The sequence below is a fragment of the Maylandia zebra genome, linkage group LG11 (assembly GCF_041146795.1).
Source record: "Maylandia zebra isolate NMK-2024a linkage group LG11, Mzebra_GT3a, whole genome shotgun sequence".
Lineage (NCBI taxonomy): Eukaryota > Metazoa > Chordata > Actinopteri > Cichliformes > Cichlidae > Maylandia > Maylandia zebra.
The window spans coordinates 23,457,970-23,478,771 of NC_135177.1; the positions used below are offsets into that span (position 1 = coordinate 23,457,970).

At 43.7% G+C, this 20,802-nt stretch overlaps 1 protein-coding gene across 1 annotated transcript in view; it reads left to right on the forward strand.

Annotated features, from left to right (window-relative positions):
* The first annotated feature begins 1,839 nt into the window (after positions 1–1,839).
* Positions 1,840–20,802, forward strand: part of grin2db (glutamate receptor, ionotropic, N-methyl D-aspartate 2D, b) — a 60,278-nt gene continuing 41,315 nt past the window's right edge. Inside the window, exons 1-4 of the mRNA XM_004550706.4 lie at positions 1,840–2,117; positions 17,609–17,948; positions 18,250–18,456; positions 19,457–19,723. Of these exons, the coding sequence (XP_004550763.2) occupies positions 17,661–17,948; positions 18,250–18,456; positions 19,457–19,723 (762 nt within the window). The 5' untranslated portion in view covers positions 1,840–2,117; positions 17,609–17,660. The remainder of the gene's footprint in view (positions 2,118–17,608; positions 17,949–18,249; positions 18,457–19,456; positions 19,724–20,802) is intronic.

Consider the following 20,802-nt stretch of genomic DNA (forward strand, 5'->3'; position numbering starts at 1 on the left):
ACGTGGTGGGCACTGGTGTGCGTGGAGGTGGACTGCGCATGCTTGTGTTTGTGGACTTAGCTTTATGATATCAGCAGATGTCTCACAGAAGTATCTGTCAGTATTTGCAGATTAATCAGTTAGTAATCACCATAAGTGGGAAGATAATAAATAAAACTAACTTAATTGCCATCCAGGTAATTTGGATGAACATGTGTCTCTTTTCCTAATTTTACGTGTAGAAAATCAGCTTCTTCACCACCAAAATAAAAATCGAATTTTTCTTTTATTTCAACAGCAGCGAAATTAGTTTTGTGTTCATTTCCCAAATTTTTATCTCTGAGTTTTCTGTCTCGGTGTCAAGAGGTAATGTTTTTCCTAATGAAGTTTAGTCTGTGTGAAAACATTTTGCAGCTCCTAATGACGACACAGCTTCTGGAAATAGATTCTGTCTCAACATTTTTCTTTCGCTCTCTTTTTTAAAATGTTGTGATTAACAAAAAATAGATTTTTCTGTTTGGAATATTTTTGGATTTTTTTTTTTTTTTTGGAACTTACATCTTGAGATAATAAAAAAACACTTTACCAACAAAATCTTTTTTTCATGCACATTTGTGATGATGACTGTGTGATGCAGTATCTTTAAGACTGATTGCTCAAAGTCTGATAAAGGACTTTGAGCCTCTAGACATTTGTCTGAGTCTGCATCTGCACAACTGCAGTTTGTGTGCACACAGATAATTTTCAAATTGATGATGACTCAATTGGAAGCGAGGAGTACCTTCATTTACTAAGCTGCAATACTCGAATACATCAATACAAAGAGACTCCTTCTCTCTTTCTGTGGTTTCTTTTACATGCATGTCTACTTTTTTCCCCACAATCTCAAAGTCTGCTGGAAAGGTTAAACTCCTATCACAGCACCATTTCCAGAGCGATCTGAGACTAACTATTGATTAATGCTGATTTGACATTACACACAGATGAGGACAACACCACCTTCTACATTTAACAAATTAATTTTTGGGAGAGAGAGGACTGTAAATAAAAGAGGGAGTAATTTAGTTTATTATTTACCCCACTGTTTCATTTGCATTTCTCTTTGCAAACGGTTGTGAAAAGTTACTTTAATATAAATGTGTAATTTCAGCTCTCAGGCCTAACTCGGCTGCAGCGTTATGATCCTACTGCATGCGTCTTGATCCTCCGCAAGCCGCTCACACATGGTCGCTGACATGCTACTGTAGTAAATTTCTCATTCACATGCACGCTTGCGCACGCGCGCACACACATTTAAACACACACTCCATGCAATGCAAAGACGCACCAGGCAGGATGACACTCACATGTGGATCCACAAACGCTGGTGTGGCGCCTCCGTTTTGCTTGGAGAAGCAGAAAGAGGCGATAGGAGGCAGGAGGGAGGGGGAAAAAAAGGCAGGACGGCGAGGGAGGGATGCAGGGAGGCAGCCGGTGATGGATGGATGGATGGAGGGAGGGAGAGAGGGAGGGGAAATGCGGAGGGACGCAAGGGAGGTGGCGATGGTGGTGGTGGGGCAATGAGAGGGCTGAGTGGTTCTAGTAAATATTTATATTGCATTATGATACGCGCGACAGTGAAAGAGGGAGACGGGGAAGGCAGAGAAAGGGGGGATATATAGAGCGTCCATCCCTTTATTAATTTTATTCCGGACCGCTAAGTTTAGCATTCAACACGTGTCGCCAGTGATGGAGAGAGGGAGGGAGGGGGGGGAGAAATCGAGAGAGAAAGGGGGGAGAGAGAGAGGTTGACGGTTGCTAGGTGACGGGGCGCATATACTGAATTTTAACAAAAGATCGGGGAAAGAGGGAGAGCTGGAGAGGGAGAGAGAGAGAGAGGAGAGGAGAGAGGGAGGGAGAGGAAAAGAGAGAGATCGGAGAAATTGAATACATGTAGAACATATATATATTTAGATATATATTTTCACAGCGCGCGTGTCTGTGTGTGTGTGAGTGTGTGTGTGAGTGTGTGAGTGTGTGTGTGTGGCGGCGGCGGCGGCGAGAGGGGGACACCCGCAAAACGGATACCTCAAAAAGGAAGGATGTGAAAAAGGATGGAGGGACCCAGGAAAAGAGGGGGGACAGGCTGCTGAAAAACAGTAAGTACATTTATTTTAATGATATTTGCAATGCGGAGGCATCTTTTCTTTTTCTTTTTTTTTCGCTGCTTCACTCCACGCACACAGACTCTGTGCTGCTGCTTAGATTAATTGCGGCTCGGGCAGTGAGAGGGTGCTACGCGTCATTGAGACGGGGATAGCGGGCTCGGGTGTCGGCATGTCGGGTGCGGACGCCGGTGATGGAGAGATGGATGGATGGATGGAGATGTGGAAACGGCCGGCGCACCGGGGCTTTGACCCCTCTGTCATTGCTGCGCCTGAGAACTCACAAGCACCTTAACGCATATGTTCCTTACAGCAGATGGGATAGGTAGTCTAATGACACACACAGACACACACGCACACACAGTTTACCGGTAGTTCAATTAATCATATGGACTAAACCTTTAGGCTATGATTTTGTCTGCCAGGAAATTTCTGTGCATTATTAATAAAGACAGAGTTTGGGTTCCGTTTAAGTCTTCAAACACCGGCGCTGGCTGCAGTTTCCCCCTCACTTTGCTGCGGATGTATTAATTGAGGCGATCATATCTGTTGATGCTCATTTTGTCGGGCTGCGTGGTCAGTGTCAGTGCGTGCTTGTGTTTGTGTGTGAGTGAGCGCGTCTGCTCGCTCGTCTTGCACCGCTATAGCGCTAAGCCCGCAAGATTGCCGATCAGTTTTGCCTCTTGATCTATTTATATCCCGATACGCTGAATATTTGGGCGTATGGCAGCGCGCAGTTATCCCTCTGTTGCCACCGAGGAATCTTCCCCCAACAGGCTGACTTGCCTCAAACATTCTCAGACAGCTCTCTCTGCTTTTTTTTTCTTTCTTTGCCCAGCTGCGTAAAGGAGTATGTGAGAGATTTCACTCTGTATGTACATTTTCTGCACCTCTTTGGGTGCCCAAATAACTTTTGTTTTTGCCTTATGGTACTTTAATAGAGTGAATAACAGGCACAACCAACACCATCATCATCATCATCGGTCATTTTCTAGAAAAAAAAATAGGCCTTGGCCCAAAGAGACCACCAATGGAGAAGCTCATGCTGTTGACCTGTAAAACGGAGAGGCACAGTGTTGCTTCTATTACAGATTTGCTGCAGTGTTTGAGAGTGGCAATGCATTGTGAGGCCAACATTTATCCAGATGGAAATTGGAATTAATGTGTTTGTTTTCCCCTGTTTCTGTGGGGTGTTTGGTCTCCCCCCCCCACCCCCGCCGCCCTCACCCCTTCACTCTCTCAGCTGAATTCTGTAGCTGATATCCATTTCAATCAGCTCTTTCACCCACAGGTGACGTGCTCGGTACAGTTTATCACTTTGCCTCACAAACCCTGTGAAATCTACGCACAGGCGTACTGCAGCAGTGTGCTGCCTGCACTGCTGCCCGTAAAGTGTTGCTTTCAGTGTCAGTAGAGCCCCCCTTCTCTGACGATCTGTCGTACAGTTGCCCAGAGAGAGCTGTACTGTACCAGCTGTGAGTAGGGGCAGGCAGGAGGGGAGGGGACGAGGATGAGAGAGACAGCAGGTGTGGAGGGGCAGAGAGAGGAAGACAAGGATGAGAGGTGTGAGGACAAGGGGGAGGGGGGTGGAGGAGGGATGTGAGCGGGAGAACTGGGCGAGAGATTGGGAAGGCAGGAAAACGAGGTGGAGAGTAAGAGAAGGAGTTGGTTGGAACTGAATCTCGGGGGGGGGGGGGGGGTGTAGTTGGAAAAGCACATGAGAAGAGATGAGGAGAAGCAATAGAGTCAACATTTGTGTGCTTGTTTTCTTCAGCCCATGCTCTTCATCAATTTCATCTCAGTGATTCTTTGACTCTGGCGCAGAAAACCTTCAAGCTTAGCTCAGTCCCTGCTTCGTTTGTCTCCCCCCAGTCCCCCGTTCCCTATCGCCTCCATCCTTTCCATCAAAACTCTCACCTCTGCAACCTGTAACTTCCGCTGCAAGGTTTCCTGTTCCTTTCCCCCCCTTCCTTCTGCCCGCCCTTATATCATTTGCTCAACGCAACGTTAGTGGATGGTTTCCTCAATTCTGCCGCCCACCCAAACCCCTCTCCCAGCGTCTGCACACGTGGCACCCAGTGTTCTTTTTAAGGTAAAGCTCGTTAGCACAGAACATCAATTAGTCTTTAACGAGATCAGAGGCCGCTGTTTTGGAGCGATTACTGTACTCTCCTCTCTCAGTCTTCTCCTTTGGACACTTCTTTGGGTTGTATTGATAAACGTGTTGCATATTCACTTTGGCCTGCAGCAGTGCAGCTCAGAATTTAATACATGTGGTTGGGAGTGGGCTGTGAGATGTCCTTTTTTGATGAATTATCTGACTGTCTTGTGCTATTTTCATTTGAAAACCCTTCGTTGGCTTACTCACAGCAATAAATAAATCAAACTCATTAAGGACAAATCTGTATTTTCCTACGATAACACCTCTGACTGGTGCTCATTAAACAAATCCATATAATTTCAGGAAAGAATGCCCTCCATTGAAATCAGCAGGGAACACAATTTATCAAACTGACTCTTCTCTACAGTTTAAATTGATCTAAAGTGTAAAATTGGATACTACAGTCGTCAAGCTTTTAATGCCTAAAATCACTTAAAACATTTTTTTTTATTAATGATACAGGTGTTTAGAAATTAAATGATGTTCTGTTATGGCTTAAAAAAAGAAACTGCCACTCAACACAAGACTTACAACTAAAAGTAAATTTAATAAATCTGAATCTTTTCAGGAAGTGCCATTGTGAAATTCTGCATAGTTATAGCTGAGATAATAAATTAACTGCCTGCACAAAAAATAATAAGACATCTTAAAATTTCTATCATTTTAGACCTTTTAAAGCAAAAACACATTTTTAAAAAATCCAAAATGTTCTCGCTTCAGCTTGTCCAGTGTCTTTTCTTCCTTCATTGAAATTCTGGGTATTTAAAGACAGTAACACACGTCACACTGGACAGGGAAGTTTATAAATCGTTAATGAAGGAGTCAGGCTTCATTAATGAAGCTACAAATAGGTACATTTAGTAGAGGATGCTTATTTATGGTTTTATTTCTAGCAAAATTTTTACATTTCCATTTAAAATCAGGAAAAAAGAGGAGTATAGTAGTAATTCTAATATATTCAAATTTAATCTGCGTCTGCTAATCAAATTTAACAAAACAACCTTTTTGGTAAAATCAGTGCAGGTACCTCAAATTTCTGCTGATTAGCTCCGTTACAGCTGCCAAGCTATCAGTGACAACTCAACCAATCTACTAGTAATTAGCTATACAAGTAACATTATGATGCACTTGATTGTGACAAGTGTGAGGAAAAAAACAAAAATCATCTGGTTAACCATGTTTTAGAGAGCGACGTCTCCCAGAATAAGGTATTTGGATAAACGTGTAAATGAATTAGTAGCTGTTGATTGAAGTGGTGCAAATATAGCTTTCAATATGATTTAAAATAACTGGAAAATCCAATACAGTAGTACAGTATCAAATCCTTTATGCTGATAGAGCTACATTTAGTAGAGTGACTTCAGAGGTGCATTCAAATACCTGGACTATATCACCTGTATAGTCACCTAACAAACAGATGGGAAGTAGAATCAAATGGACAGGTGGACAGGCTGGCTGACAGACACACTGATAAACAAAATCACATAGACACACACAAAACTGAGGGACATTTAGCGTGCACTCCTTGCACAGTGTTGTCTAACAGGTGTGTGCACACACTCAAGCAGGCATGCACACACACACAAACCTGAGCCAGAGCCCCGCGGCTTGTTTTGGGAATACAAGTCTGGAGGCAGAAAGCAGGCACACAGCTTCACATGGCTGCATGCAATACACAGGCACACAAACTCTCAAAAAGTACATTCAGGGAGAGACCCATGGGTATGCAGTCAGACACACACGCACACACACACACACCAAAGCATACCCCAGAAATACACACAAAAGGAATACTGGCACTCAAACAGACACAAACACACAGTTTTGGATGAGAGAGGACCTTGGCCACGAGATGCGCACATTTATACACTGTATATATACACTTGTGTGCACACTGCATTGAGACACATGCGCACACACTGACAGACACAAAGAGGAAAGGCAGGACGAAGAAAAGTAATGAAAGAAAATAAAGAGATGTGCAGGAATGTTTTGCGGAGCGCAGCGTTTTGCAGCAATGTGGTGCGGTCCTTCATGATGATGGATGGGGCAGGAAATGACAGCATAAGTGGTTATTAAAAAGAGGAAATGGGGGCATTTATAAAAAACTACGTTAGGCTGTGTCTGCAGTCCATGTCTCGAGTCATCCCGAGCTATTGTGTCATGCCTTCGGATCTGTGAGTCTTCCCCGAGCTGCATGTGGAGCGAGCTTTGTTAAAACTCAATGTCATTCTCCTTTCAAAGAACTCAGGAGCTGGCATTTATAGTAGACTTTGTACAGTGTGCGATTTACAAGGTGCAGGTCCCAGGTGCGAAGTCAAACTTGTTTTATTGTCTTATCACTTCATATAAAAATAGCTTTGCACTATTTTTATGTTAAGTTTGAATGTGAAATTCCTCCATAAACAGGTGCCAACCATACAGCTGCTGAAAATGCAAATATGTGTGTTTGCACCTGAGTGGAATTTGCACAGTGTGTTATCTACAGTACAACAAGGAGGGGAAGACAAGGAAGGAAGAGGGAATGTCAGCGCAGAGATGGAGAAAAGGCTCTGATGAAGATAGTTTGATGTTGCTGTGCTGTTTTAATGTGCCTCATCTCTGCATAAATAGCTCCAGCTTCTAAAACTGGCCTTGTGATTTGAGACAGTTCTACAGACTCTCTCCTGCTTTTTTTTTCGTTTTTTTGACACTGAAAAGAGTGAAATGTACAACGTGCACAGATGCTGTTAGCCTAACTCAGGATTACAATTAATTTGTTTTCATTTCAGGTTGCGATTTTTCATTATTCCTCCCGAATATTTTCTCACATCGAAGTCCTCTTTAGTCTATCTCTAAAGGTAATTAGGACCGAATGCCTTCTATTCAATTATGTAATTGCAATTTGAATCTGATGTGTCAAACGAGCCAATAAACCACCGTGTCCTTAAGCTACCCTTGTTCGGACTCATCAGGGCGATTGTTATTTGATCTGTCCTGTGGTGAACTGTGGCATATACTCTATAAAAGACTGCAGCTTTGGGAAAAGAGGGACACTTGTTCACACATTTTGCATGGAGCAGTATAGGAGACGGAAAGGAAATCAATTCTTGGCACTATATGCTCCATGTCATCTACACCCAAATATTAAGTCAGCTTTTTGCAGCTCCTATCATGAACTCTCCGGGGCAATGTCACTTTGTGAAGACTAGTTTTTGTGAGTATGTGTGTGGATCAGTGTTCACTGTTATGCTGTCGTTAGCTTTTAATTTGACTCAGTATCATCACTGACTCGACAAAGATGAATCATCAGTCATATGTTAGTCATGCCATAATGGTGGAAAAAGTGGGTAATGCGATTTTTATTAGAACCTTTCCACTCAGACCAGATGAATCACATTAAGACTAGTTTTTCTTTTTCTTGTGATAAAACACACTTTCACGTGAATGCTGTTTTAACACCTAGAGGGTGTTGAAGACACTCCCCAGTGGCAGTGGCCTCCTCCAGAAGGATAAAGTGCTCTGCCACAACACTAAGGGTCAGAGTTACTAAATTGGGCAACATAGCGCAATCCCCAAATAGCACTGATAGATGTGGTTAGCTTTACAGGTTATTCACAAATGTTGTCCTGTTTTCTAATCAGAGGTGCGGTCAATTAATTTCAATACCAAAAATAAGCTTTAACTATTGGTGCAATTAGGGTCATCCGCACAAACCTCTGAGTTCCCACCTTTTACACACAATCTTGTCACTGCGCTCTCTTTATAATACAGAGAGTGCTTCTTTTTGTATATCTGGCACTCAGAGTGGTCAGGATTGTTGTGAGGAACATGTTGAAGAGCCCAAGGCACTAACCCGAACTCCAAACTCTCCAAATACCCAATCTGATCAAGCATCAGTGGGATGTGCCATCTCTGGGTCCCATCTTTCAGTTGTGTTTTGCTGGCATGATAAAAACCTGCATGATATTGGCTGAAACTTTATTGTTGTGGGTTAATGGTGTTATTTATTTACATGTAAATTAGGCCCTGTCACACAGGTCTTGAGAGTCACACAAATCACTAGGAAAAAATGTATATTCCCTGACTGTTTGGTGAATAATTGCTGAAAGCTGATGGCAGTCACTGTGAAATCGATTGCTGAAGCCAAACGCCCAGTCGCTAGGTGAAACTGGTCAGAAAGAAGAATATGGTGCACCACAGAAAACATCACTGCGATCGCTTTGCTCACTTGCAGGTTGCTCGTACTTTGCAAAGTCCGAGCTGACTTCCAAGCTACTCATCGAGTGCTTGTGCAAAGTGAGACGTAAACTGCAAATGAAGACTATTTGCTTTCTAAGTCAACGTTGTGCCTTTTGAAACATGTCGGTTGCAGCAAAAGGGGTTGCCTTTCACGTTTGCAAGCTTTACCTGCACGGTGAGTGATTGCAGACAAGTCGCACTGTGCACATGATGGGCTGCTGTGGCAGAGACCAAAGCCACCACAGGGAAGTTTTTTCCTTCTTGGGGTTTTTTCTCCTCTAATAGCAAAAGCACAGCTGTCAGAAATTTTTGATATCTCATGACATGAACCGTTTTCTCACTGCTTATAATTGCATTCTGTAAACGATAATATGAAATCTGCTGAAAAAGCTGTGGCCATCTCAGCCCACTGAGCACATCTCTGATGAGATACCACAGCTTCATATGTCAGGATTTTAAAAAAATGGAGAAGACAGACATTTCATATTTGTTACTGTGAAGCAAACATCATAGCATTAGTGAACTCCAAGGGTGAAGAGAACACAGCGGGGCTCTGACATCCCCTTCACTAACCTCTCACCACCTCTTATTATTGAAAATCACCCTGAGTCCTGATTCAGGCTTCTGCGGTAGGTAGGCAGGTAACTTTTGCAGTTAGTGAGGTTTGGTTAATTGGTGATTCTAAACTGGTCATAGGTTTGAATGCGGGTGTGAATGGATGTGTGTCTCTCTGAGTTGCGACAGACCGGTGATCTGTCCAGGGTGTACCCTGCCTCTCGCCCAGTGGCAGCTAGGATAGGCTCCAGGCTCCCTGTGACCATGATAAGGATAAGCGGAAGAGAAGGGATAGATGGATGGATTCCGGTGTTGGGTTCAGAGGGGTTTGCGGTTACGTCGTAGGTTGCGGCATAGATTTCCCACTGAAGCTATAAATCAGACCCTGAAAACGTTTGCTGGTCTCGATCTTTATATTCTTCTCCCCTTGCTGGTTAGGGTTGCTCTGTCTGCGTCGGAGTACATTTCCTGATCCACCAATGTTCAGACGATAGGCTGACAGAAGTGTTGCTAACACCTTTGGTTATGAGCGTGGGTGGAGCCAGATGTGCTGTGAATGCAGCTCAGACCTGCATCCAATATTGTTACGCGGCTTCAAATTCATGCAGAAGGAATCCAGCTTGATTCAGCAACATTTGGCACCTTCCTTGGAATGAGACGAGCTTAATATTTCTCCCACTTTAAATTTTCCTAAACATTTGGACGCCTGTGTAAGTGTCACAGACGAGCTATACACAGTCACCCGTACGTGCAAACCTTGAGCACGCTCGCCTGCTTGTGCAACTGTGTGCGTTGGCACTTGCCTGTGTATGACCTTGTACAAAGACACAATAGTTATCAGTGAAGGTTTCCCACACCGGTTTAATCTGTTTATCCCCAGAATAAGATTGTGAATCATTACTATGCAGAGCCAGGTGCTTTTTTCTGCTGTGAGTCTTGAGCAGCTTCCTAGTTTGTAGTTGTTAAAGAATGTTTCACCTTACAGGTCCTGAAGGGCTGCTGTGTCGGCTGCTTTTCATCTTGCTCTTTTAATTAGTGACTGATTTAGATCTGGCTAGGTGATCCCAGTGTCTGGCCAATCAATGAGGGAATTAATGGAAGCAAAGCAACAGTGTGGCTTTGCGACTACTGGTTCGAGTTAGAGTGGGAAAATAATCTGTTTAGCTTCAATCCTTAAAAATGTGGTATTTGTTCAATGCTTTAATGCGATGCCACTAAATGGCGAATATTCCGAGGCTTATGTCGACTGCCTCATCACGTATGCTGTGACTCCTTCATCCATTTTGTTCCTAATTTCAGTCTCAGTGCTTGTTAAAAACATCAATCAGTCAAGCATTTCATTCATGAATGTACAGTATGTTATGTAAATGCTCAGTATGAATGCATTTTTATTATTAGATGCATTGATAGTGCTCTAATATTGAAGCTATTTTCCCTAGACCGAAAGCCCTCGGAGTTTCTGGATGCAGGTTGTGCAGTGAGAATTTATTCCTTTTAAAAACAAACGTAATAAGATAATCCCCCAGGCTGTGCGTTGTAAGCACATCTTAAGAGATTTGAGGGGGGGGAGGAACTACAAAAACAATTTATATGTACATTAGAAGGAGTAAATTATATGATATCATAGTCAACCTGGGAAAAGAAGGGAGGGCCAGGCACCAGCACTGCAGTCCTTTGCTGCCTTTTGTGTTGGGAAAATGAAATACCTTTGCTCCTTTTACCAGCATTAGCACTGGACATATAAGCTATGTAGTCTCCCTACAAAACCATTTTTCATTCATTCAAGTAAAGCTAGTATAGGCCATTTAGACTTATTGAAATAATGCTTTGTAAGGTACAAATTCCAGCTGCAAGCTCCCCAGACGCTGGCCTTTCCACATGAAAGTTTATGACCTCGCTGGTATTTATGTCTGAAAACTCATGAGAGTAGTAGATCATTTGTTGCCGATGTTTACTGAATGGATGTGTTGGTTGTGAGTTTGAGGGAGGGAGAAGATAAAATAGAGAATAGAGAATATTTCTGTTCATCATTCATACACAAATTGATTTTGTTTATGCAGACTGTGCAGCTCAAAGCACTCTGTGTGTGAGCTTGAAATGCCCCGAGGATTAAATGAATGACGGGGTTGAAAGATAACACATACACACACACACACACACACACAAGATAGTTGTGTTTTCATCACTTCTTAGGACATAGCACTGACTTATTTGCTGTACATGTACCCTTAACCTAAACCTAAGTACTACTTGGACAAAACATAATTCTTAAACTAAGGATTTATGTTAGGAGGACATGCTTTTTATCCCGAAAAGTGAGGCAGGATCTTCAAAATATGACCATGTAAACAGATTTATGTGCCTGTAGCTTGACTTATAAAACACACACACACACACACACACACACACACACACACACACACACACACACACACACACACACACACACAAAACCAAAGAGAGAGAGGGGGAAAGCAAGAGAGTGTGGATAATTTAAGATGCCTAGGCTTTATTACAGAGAAAAATTAAAGGCCATGAATTTTATCAGCTGATTTTTCCTCTCAGGTTACGTGAGTTCATTTTTTTCTGAGCATTACAGCAATTACCCGGCATGTGCAGGTTCATAATAAGCAAAATCAAAAGGCATTCTCCACTTAGGTAATTATACACTCTGTCCTGAATGGTGCGAGTTAGAAAGATGAGATGTGGATAATGTCAAATATTTCAATAATGATCATCCGTAATGGATGTGATTTTCCCGTCACTGCTTTGTGTGTCTGGTGTGCCAGAAACCACAGAGACATTTTCCTTTTTGTTAAAAAACGAGGTCAGTGAATTGTTAGTGCAACACTGAGGCAGGGTCCAAGGTCAGCTTCATCTCATTTCCATCAATCCATAGAGGGACGAGAAACAAGGAGTGTTCTCCCATTCAAGTAATGAAAGTTATCCCCTCAATGTACAGAAGTGGAGCCCAATTAATTGACACTGTCTCTTGGCAGGAGAGTTTAATCCGAAACGTAAAAAAAAAAAGAAGAAAAAAGCCTGAATTAAAGGCAAGATCCTCTGAACCTCGGAGTGAGGTGCATTTTGTATGACCACATGGAAGCTTGAAATGTCAGAATAAAATGCCGTCTTGCTGTGAAGAAACATCAAAGTGAGATGTCAAGGTGACTGTTTCATTTTGTTCTTCCAAAGGGTTACGAAATATGAAAAGGACATGTGGAGACTACCTGCCAGAAACAAATGTTTGGCATGAAGAGCCAAGGGGAGATTTTGCTTTCCCATCTCACATAGTGCTGCAGCTTATATGAAATAATATCATATACAGTATATACATTTGCATTTTGTGGGAAGACAAAGTAGAGCGGCGGCCTTGAGACTTAATATCGAAGAGTTTCTTTTTATTTGATAAAGAGGCAAACTCGATTTATTTCGCATCTTCTATATCACCTAACCTTAAATTTAAACAATCCATATGCAAAGCTGTCTCATAACAGAAGCAACATATTGTGATTTGTCTTTCCTCTTTGAGGACCTGCTGAGCTGATAGATGCCTGTGTGATTTTTTTTCCTTGAATGGCTTATGATAGTCACAGCTCTGCAAGTCCAAGCAGGGCAGCTGTGGCTGCAGCAAGCTTTACTACTGCTGTTTACAGCCATGCAGTAGAAACACACAGAGCACTGTACGCCCTACTGCTGCACGCTGAGCTTCTTGTCGATCACTCTGCACACTATGCACAATGGGAACAAGAGCCGCTCGCCTGCCTGGTGGCTCTTCTACTCGACAGGGATCAAAGAGAAAGAGAGCGATAGGGACGGAGAGAAATGGGAGAGAGGAAGTAAGTGAGGGAGGGAGGGGAGGAAGCAGAGAGTGAAAGAAGCGCAGGACAAAGACGTGCGTGAAGGGAAAGAATGGGGAGCGATAGAGGAAAACAGAGGGAAAGGAGAGAGGGCAGGAGAGTCGGTTACAGTGGCATGCTGCAGAGTGAGGTGGTAGAGAGACTGAATGAATGAATGAATGAATGAATGAATGAATGAATGAGAGGATGAATGAACGAGTAAAACACCAAAAAATCCAAACGTGACTTAGTGAGACAGACTGAGTGAGGGAGTGTGTGTGTGTGTGTGTTAAGTGAGAGTGCATGAGTGAGTGGATGAACAAGTGCAGCAGGACAGAGAGGGAGGGGGGAAGGGAAAGAGAGAGAGAGAGAGGGTGCGATATTGGGAAGGGGGGAAAGAGAGGGAGAGAGGATCTGTTCCGTCAGAGAGGACACACTCCAGTGGCTGTGATTGAAGTATGGGCCAATTAACACGAGGAGCATTGAGCTCCAGCTGCACTCTTCTCTTCATTCCTCCGCTCCCACACACTGCCATATTATCCCCCACAACACACACACACATTGATACACTCACATATATGCACACTATGGACACCACACTGTGCTGGCACTTTATCTTATCTTTTAGTACAGTAGAGCTATGTACCAAAGAAAATTATTGAGGCTACACATGGCCGTTTTCTCAAGTACACTGTCGGGCTTAAATGTGGACAAATGAAAAAAAAGGAGATGAATTGAGTCTTCATCTTCATGAATGTGTGTTTCTTAACCTAGGCACTTAGAGCGAGAAGCTGCAATCTCTTCTAATAGAGTATAGCACAGTATTTATTAGATTGCATATATTTCAGATATGTTTTCTTGTGTGTGTTGGCTGTGGAAAATGGCCTAAGCTGATTCAGTGCAGCTCGTGCCACAGGCAGCTGAGAGCAGGTCCATTACTCTGCGTGACAGCAAGGAATGAGCAGCAGAGCCTCATTGTGGGCTAAACACAACGCTGAACACCGCACTTCCGCAACTCCACACTGCACAAACTCCAGACTACTCAAACTCCCATCCCCGCTCACGTTTCCCAGCAGATCCGATGCAGCGCGCGGTCTGGCACGCTGCCTCCATTGGAGTTCAGTGTGAAAGGGGCTCAGAGAAGTGTGGATGCCAGCAACTGACATCTACCCAAGAGCTCCCCACCTCTCTCAGGACCTGCTCTTCTACAGTCACCGCAGGCGTTCGAGCATACAGGAGAAGGGGGAGTAGGTGATCTTAAACATTGTGATTGTTTCCCTACCATCGCACTGACACCAAGAATCAATTTCATTTTTGTGTTCAGAGGCTATACAAGTTTTTTGGTCCCTTTAGCTTTGGCAGGAGTAATATAGGCTTCGCTGTTCTCCTTTATAGAAGGATGTACTGTACCTTCAAAGCTGATTTGCCTTCCGCTGCACAAAGCTGCAAACCTATTTTGATATTTCACAGACCAGGGAGAGAGTTTTCGCATAAGCTGCACATACACTCGCCATTAATTCCTATAAGTAATGATTTGAAATGGCAGCAAGCGCATTATGCAGAGTAAATCAAATGTTTAAGCAGAAATATGATAAGATGTGTTTTGATTGTGAAGTACTGGCTGGCAATTTTGGAAGAGAAAGACGAGACTGGCTTGCCTGTGTGAATGTTTTCTCTCTCATCTTCTTGATTAGCTGTCTCTGTCGGCCTAAGAATATGCTCTGCTCTTAAGTACCCGGTAAATATTCCTGAAGGTGTTTTTAGTTTGCTTCTAAGAGTCACTGGCATGTACGCTGGCTGTCTATGGTGCTGTAAATGCCACTTTCTTTGTTTAAAAAGACAAACTAAACAGCCTCAGCAGAAAAAAATTATAATAATTAAACTGTAGCTACAGTAAGCGGCTTATTACAAGATTGATTGACAAACGGAGAGATCAACACTGCACAGTGCACATAGTTTTAATGGAGCCGCTGATGTAATGATTTAGAGAGCTTATAATGATTGAGGGGCCGTGATGAATTTAAAGTTGTGGTTAGGTAAAAAAATAAAAAATCAAAAAAATCAAAGGAAGCACTTTTCCATAAATTCAGATTTTCCGTTACATATTTATTGCATCTGCAGATGACAGACAAGGTCCAGGCAGTTCACCTAATAACGCACACGTGTTTAAGAAACGACTCTACAATAATAGATAACTTGCCTTTAATGACTTTCAGTAAGAAACAGAAATCTATACACCTTTTGATTAAGTGATCCCACGTAAAGCAATCCCTGGATTGTGGGCAGCCTCTTGCCAAGTACATTTGGAGTATCCAGCGCTTGTCTGGAGGAAGCTCCAGGGGACTGAAGAGGATGGTTTTTAAAATTAGGGGGGGCATACTAAAATGGAAGAGAATAAAAAGCATTTTAACTAAAGATTAATTTACGTTAGAAAATCAAATGGAACTGTAATCTCTCACTCGTTCTCTCCCACTCCTTCTCATTCCTCGCGTGTGTGTTAAATGTAAGCCTGCTTTTTTTATTCAGTCTGCAAAATTTCACAGATCGTAGGAAAATAATGAACTTATAGTAAGATATATTTAAATGAGGATTTATTTATAATTAACTTTATTGAAGCACGCCCCAGTGAGATGTTGCAATTTGCACTTTTGATAACGGGCAGAGTGTGCTGTAAGAAATGTGGATGCTGAATGTAGTAATGCGCTGTTCGCGCTTCCAGCGAGGCTCACCGAAGGTGGAATAGCACACACTGGTTGTGCAGTGCAACGTAAACACCTCGTGAGACTGAAATACGGTGACAGCCCTAACAGTTATTGGCTGTGAGCTCGGCACCGTAGAATACATCTTCTCCAAATGAAATGATGTACTGTATTCCTGCAGTTCCATCTCTGGCGTTCTCATTTTCTACCTTTCTGCCCGTCTCCGTATGTCCTTTCCTACCGCAGCTTCCTTACATCAAAAAACACAGAAACCAAACCAAAAAAAGAGGAAAAAAACCCAACAAAGCCCTGTTTTCCTACCTCTCCTCTTCATTATTAGCTCCTCCTTTTCCCTTTCTTCTACTAACAAGTTTGTCTCCCCCTATCTCTCCACATCTCCATCTCTTTTTCTCACCCATTTCTATCAGCCTCCCTTATTCACCCTCTCATCCCACTCTCGCTCTCTCTCATTCTTCCTTTTTCTCTCTACTTCCCCACCACACACACCCTGTCACTCAAAACAGAAGGTTTGGCAGTACATTTGCCTAGGCCAGACACGTATACACATCCCAGTGATCAATATTTCTTTTCCTGCTACTCTCCCCTGTCATATTTTACACCACCTCCAACCTCCCCACCCACCTTCGCCCTCCCCTCTCCCCCGCCACCGTGTGGCCTGCTCCTCCACACAGTCTCTCGCTCAGTACATCCTAAGTCATATGCTCCGAATATTTACAGTACTTTTCATTCCTATTCATTGCACAGCTCTCTCTTGTGGCTGCTCCCTATCTTGCATTCCTCCGGTCCTTCTTTTTCTTCACTGCTGTCTTTTTTTATCCAAAAGACTGATCAGGGTCAAAGAATCGGCAGACTGTGACAAAGAGAGGCGAGTCGGATGAAGACAGAGCAAACAACATAGAGGGGAGGATAGGCCAAACAGAGGCACAGAGAGTTACTGTAGAGAGAAGATTATGTCAGAAGGCCCCTGCTAATCAATGCAACTGTGCCTGGTACCTGAAGCCATGAAAAACTGGGAGAAGAGACGGGAATGTAAAAACGGCAGAGCACAAGAGAGTGGGCTGAAAGTGAGGAGGACGTGGGGAAAGGGATGGAGGAGGGAGGGAAGGAAGGAGGGCAGCTGGCACCAGGAGCAAATTGAAAATGATTTGCTGTGTTTTTTCTCTTTTTTTTAGTGAGAGTGTGCGTGTGTGCACATATTAACCCTGCTATCTCCCAGGTAGTCATTATCTTTCTGTGTTGCTGTTTGCGTGGATGTGAGCGCGTACAGCCATGCATACTGCATTAACCCTCATATCTCTCTATCATTAAGGTGCTCTACAGGCGCAGTGCTGCTATGAATTTATCTCAGGAATGTTTGTGTGGCTTCAAACGCTTGCATGCTTGTGTATGCGCGTGGACGCGGTTGCGCGTGAGGGCGAGTGTGTTTACAGTTATCTTAATTGTTGTTATCATTCATGCAGCACAATAACCACCTCCGCCCCAATCTTTGTCTCTGTCTGCTATTAACTCTCTCTCCCTCTCACCCACCTTTTCTCTAACGGCCAGTTTCTATTTTTCCTCTTATTGTTCCTCCTCAGCCTGCAGCCTAAATAGCACCCATTTCATCTTCTCTCTGTCTTCCTTTCTTCTCCGTCCTTCATTGTTTTGTTTTTTTTTCTTATCCTGCATCTTTCGTCCAGTATTTTCTTCAACCAAGACTAACTTTCATTACCTCATGATTGGATTCAGAATTTGTTTCCCAGTTGACTGTATGAAGTCTCTGATCACTTTCTCTCTCTTTTTCTCCCCCGTTCTTTCTTCTACAACTCTTACTTAGTGTGTCCTTCTTACCCTCTTCTTTTCTTCAGTTTTTCTTTATTCTCTAATTTGATTTGATGTCCTCTGTATTGGACATGATAGAAAAGTCTAACTTAATGTCTTCGCTCTTGCTTTTTTCCTTCTTCTTCACCTCCCTTTTTTTCTTCTCCTTGCTGTCTCTCTTTCTTTCAGGCACCCTCTCTTAGTGCGATATATATCTGCCTCCCCCCCTCGGCAGGTTGCCATGGTCGCCATACCTACTCTCTCTCTCCTATTGGTCCTGGCAGAGTGGGCAGGTCTGGTGGACGCCTCCCCCCACCTCCTGCTCCGGCCGAGTCCGCGGGAGCGTGATGCAGGGGCCATGATGAACTTCAACATCGCTGTGATCCATGCCGGTGCGACAGTGCAGGCGGAGGCGGCGGTGGCGGGGCCTGGGGGAAGGGTGCTCTATCCCGGCTTTGGCCGGGTCTACGGCTCCCTGGGGGAGAGCGTGGTCACCCAGTGGGGCTCTGCTAACGTCATCTGGCTACAGGTTACACACTGTCTCCTCTATCTAGTGCTTGTTCAGCTTTACTTGAAGGAGGGGAATAACAATGACGATCCATTATTCATAATCACTCATTATTTTAGCTGAATAGGCAGCACATTGCTGCTGTGTGTATAGGCCCTGCTGAATGAGCAGGGAGCTCTGCTCCTTGACCACAACTTGTATGAGGAGCCAGACATGCCATGAATACTACAGACACCTTCTTTGTGACTAAGGCAAAGTCAAGACACACTGACCCACTCTCTTTTTCTCTCTGTCTGTCTTCGTTCCTCCCTTCATCTTGCAGGTGAATGACAGTAGTCCTAAGACAGTACTGTCCCAGCTGTGTGAGCTGCTGGCGGCGCGGCCCCTGCAGGGTCTGGTTTATGAAGAGGAGAGGCCCCCTCGCACAGCTTGGGGACCTTTGGCCCCCATGCTGGAGTTTGTCTCTGCACAAACAGGACTGCCCATAGTGGCTGTAGGAGGGGGAGCGGGGCTGGGGAGGATGCCACAGGTAGGAGGAGGGAGGTTGTAATTGGGGTAGGTGAGGAGGTGTTTGCGACTTGAGTGTGTGTGAGATGAAGTTAGGAGAGAATTAAAAAAAATATATATATATATGTATATATACAAGAGGCCAGTGTCCCAGATTGTGTAGCTGCAATTGTGAGAAAAAGCAGGTAAAACAATCTTAGTATGATGTGTCGCACACTGAAGCATCTCGGATTGACGGGATTTTTAATGGACTATAAAGGGAAAACTGCTATCCCCATAACAACAATGTCACAACTTTGCACATCCTGTTTGTGAAGAAAAGGTGCCAGGGAAGTGCCTGCGGGATGGAGGGCAAGCTGAAGGTCAGGGTCACTGATCTGCAGAAACTTTACAGTGTTTGATCTGTAAATGGCACCAACTGGGGCTATTGCTATGCCTGTGATGTTTTGGGGAGGGAAGCAGTGAGTAGACACGAGTGTGTATGTCAGTGAGTAAGGATGTGTCTGCAGACTGTACATTTTTTTTTTTGAATTACATGATTGTGTATGCATCAGAGAAAACTAGTGCCAAATTTCATCACCAAACAAGGGGGGGAAGAAATAAAAAGCAGTGCATTTGTGCTTACAAATAACTGTTTTAACCATTTACTCTTGAGGAATTAAATTGTAGCACTTTGATGAACTTCCTTTGAAGCTGTACCCTCGCCTAATCCTCATTCCCTCCCACCTCCTGCACAGACTTTTTAGAAACACTCCCTTCTGGATGTCATAGGAGAATTCGTGCAACAATCCAAGCTGTTTTAGCCCTGCGGCGGAGCGATTGCTGCTGCTCTGTAACAACTACAAGCCCCGTGATGCCTCGATGTTGTGCATAAAGATGGAGCAGTCCAGGGCATTGTAGTTCTTTTTAGTGAAAATGTTGTTTGTTAGTTACTCATGCTAGTGCAGCTACAGTTTAGACACAGAGGGGGAATTTTAAAGTGAGATTTTTAACCACATCTGCCACTATCTTCCCCAAATTAGGAATCAGGTTCCGTCTTTCTCCAGTTCAGCTCCTCTACCGCACTCCAATTAGAAGTCATCTTTGAGGTGTTGGAGGAGTATGACTGGACCGCCTTTTCCGTGGTGTCCACGCGCCACCACGGCTACCGGGATTTCCTGTCTGTGGTGGAGGGCCTAACGGACGGCTCGTTCATCGGATGGGAGAAGAAGAGCGTGGTGATCCTGAACGTGACCGACGACCCTGGGGGGGCACGCACACGAAGGCTGCTGAAGGAGAACGAGGCGCAGGTGAGACAGGGGGGAGGGAGGAGGGAGAGGGGGAGGAAAGGGGAGGAAGTGCTGCAACTATCATTGGGGGCCCCCCTTTCTGACAGGTGGCTTCCCAGCTTTTTCCTTCCTTCTTCATCTCTCCCTCTGTCCCTTCACGTCTCTCTCTCCCCTCTCTCCTCTATCCCTCTGTTCTTCTCTTCCCCTCCCGTCTTGCCAAAGCATAAAGAGTTCATCGGTACAACGAAAAACCACGAGTCGGTCTGACTTTGCCGACTGGCTTTTGTGTGGCATTGTATGTTCTGTGGTGATGCGGAGCGCTGAAGAAATCCAGCACTTATCATACAGTTTTCACCCGTTTTCCTTTTAAGAAGCTTTAAGGTTAAAAAAGTTGCCAAATGTCTTATGTCGTGTTCTTTTTTTTTGGTGTTTTCGGCCTGTCATACTCATTACTGTATGAATAGAAACTGGATTGTAAAAAAAAAAAAAGATAAACAGGACTGTTCATCGTCTTAAAAAAACAATATTTAGCCGCACAGAATGAGTTTGTAATGAGCGATCAGTTAGTGCGCAGCTGCTTGTTGGAAGAAAATGACCGTAACCGATTTTCTTTTTTTCCTTTTTCTAATTCATAATTCATCCATTAACAAGCTGATGCTACACAATTGCTTCCCATTATGTAACTCTCACTCTCTTTATTTTGGCTTAAACTTAAACTGGCTTTAACTTAAAATATCCAAATATTACAAGAAAATCAATCAATTCTAAAGCTTATGCTTCAAATTTTCTTTGACTTATTAATCTCGACCAGGATGATTTGTGGTTTTGCTTTGTACTTCTGACACGTTTCATTCCTTTGTACTGTATGCTTGCCCCTTCTTACCTTCTTTCATACATCCACTTTCATCACACTGTCTTTCACTCACATTTTTTTATACCACCAACCTCTCTTAAGCCCCCTTTTAACCCCCATGATCCTCCTGTTCAGATTTGTTACTAATGTCCGTGTTCTTATGCCTACCCCACCTCCCCTTCAAAGCTCCCTTTCTCCCTCTCTGCCTCCCCTCCTGTGCTTCTTTGCCTGGAGACAAGCTCAGTCT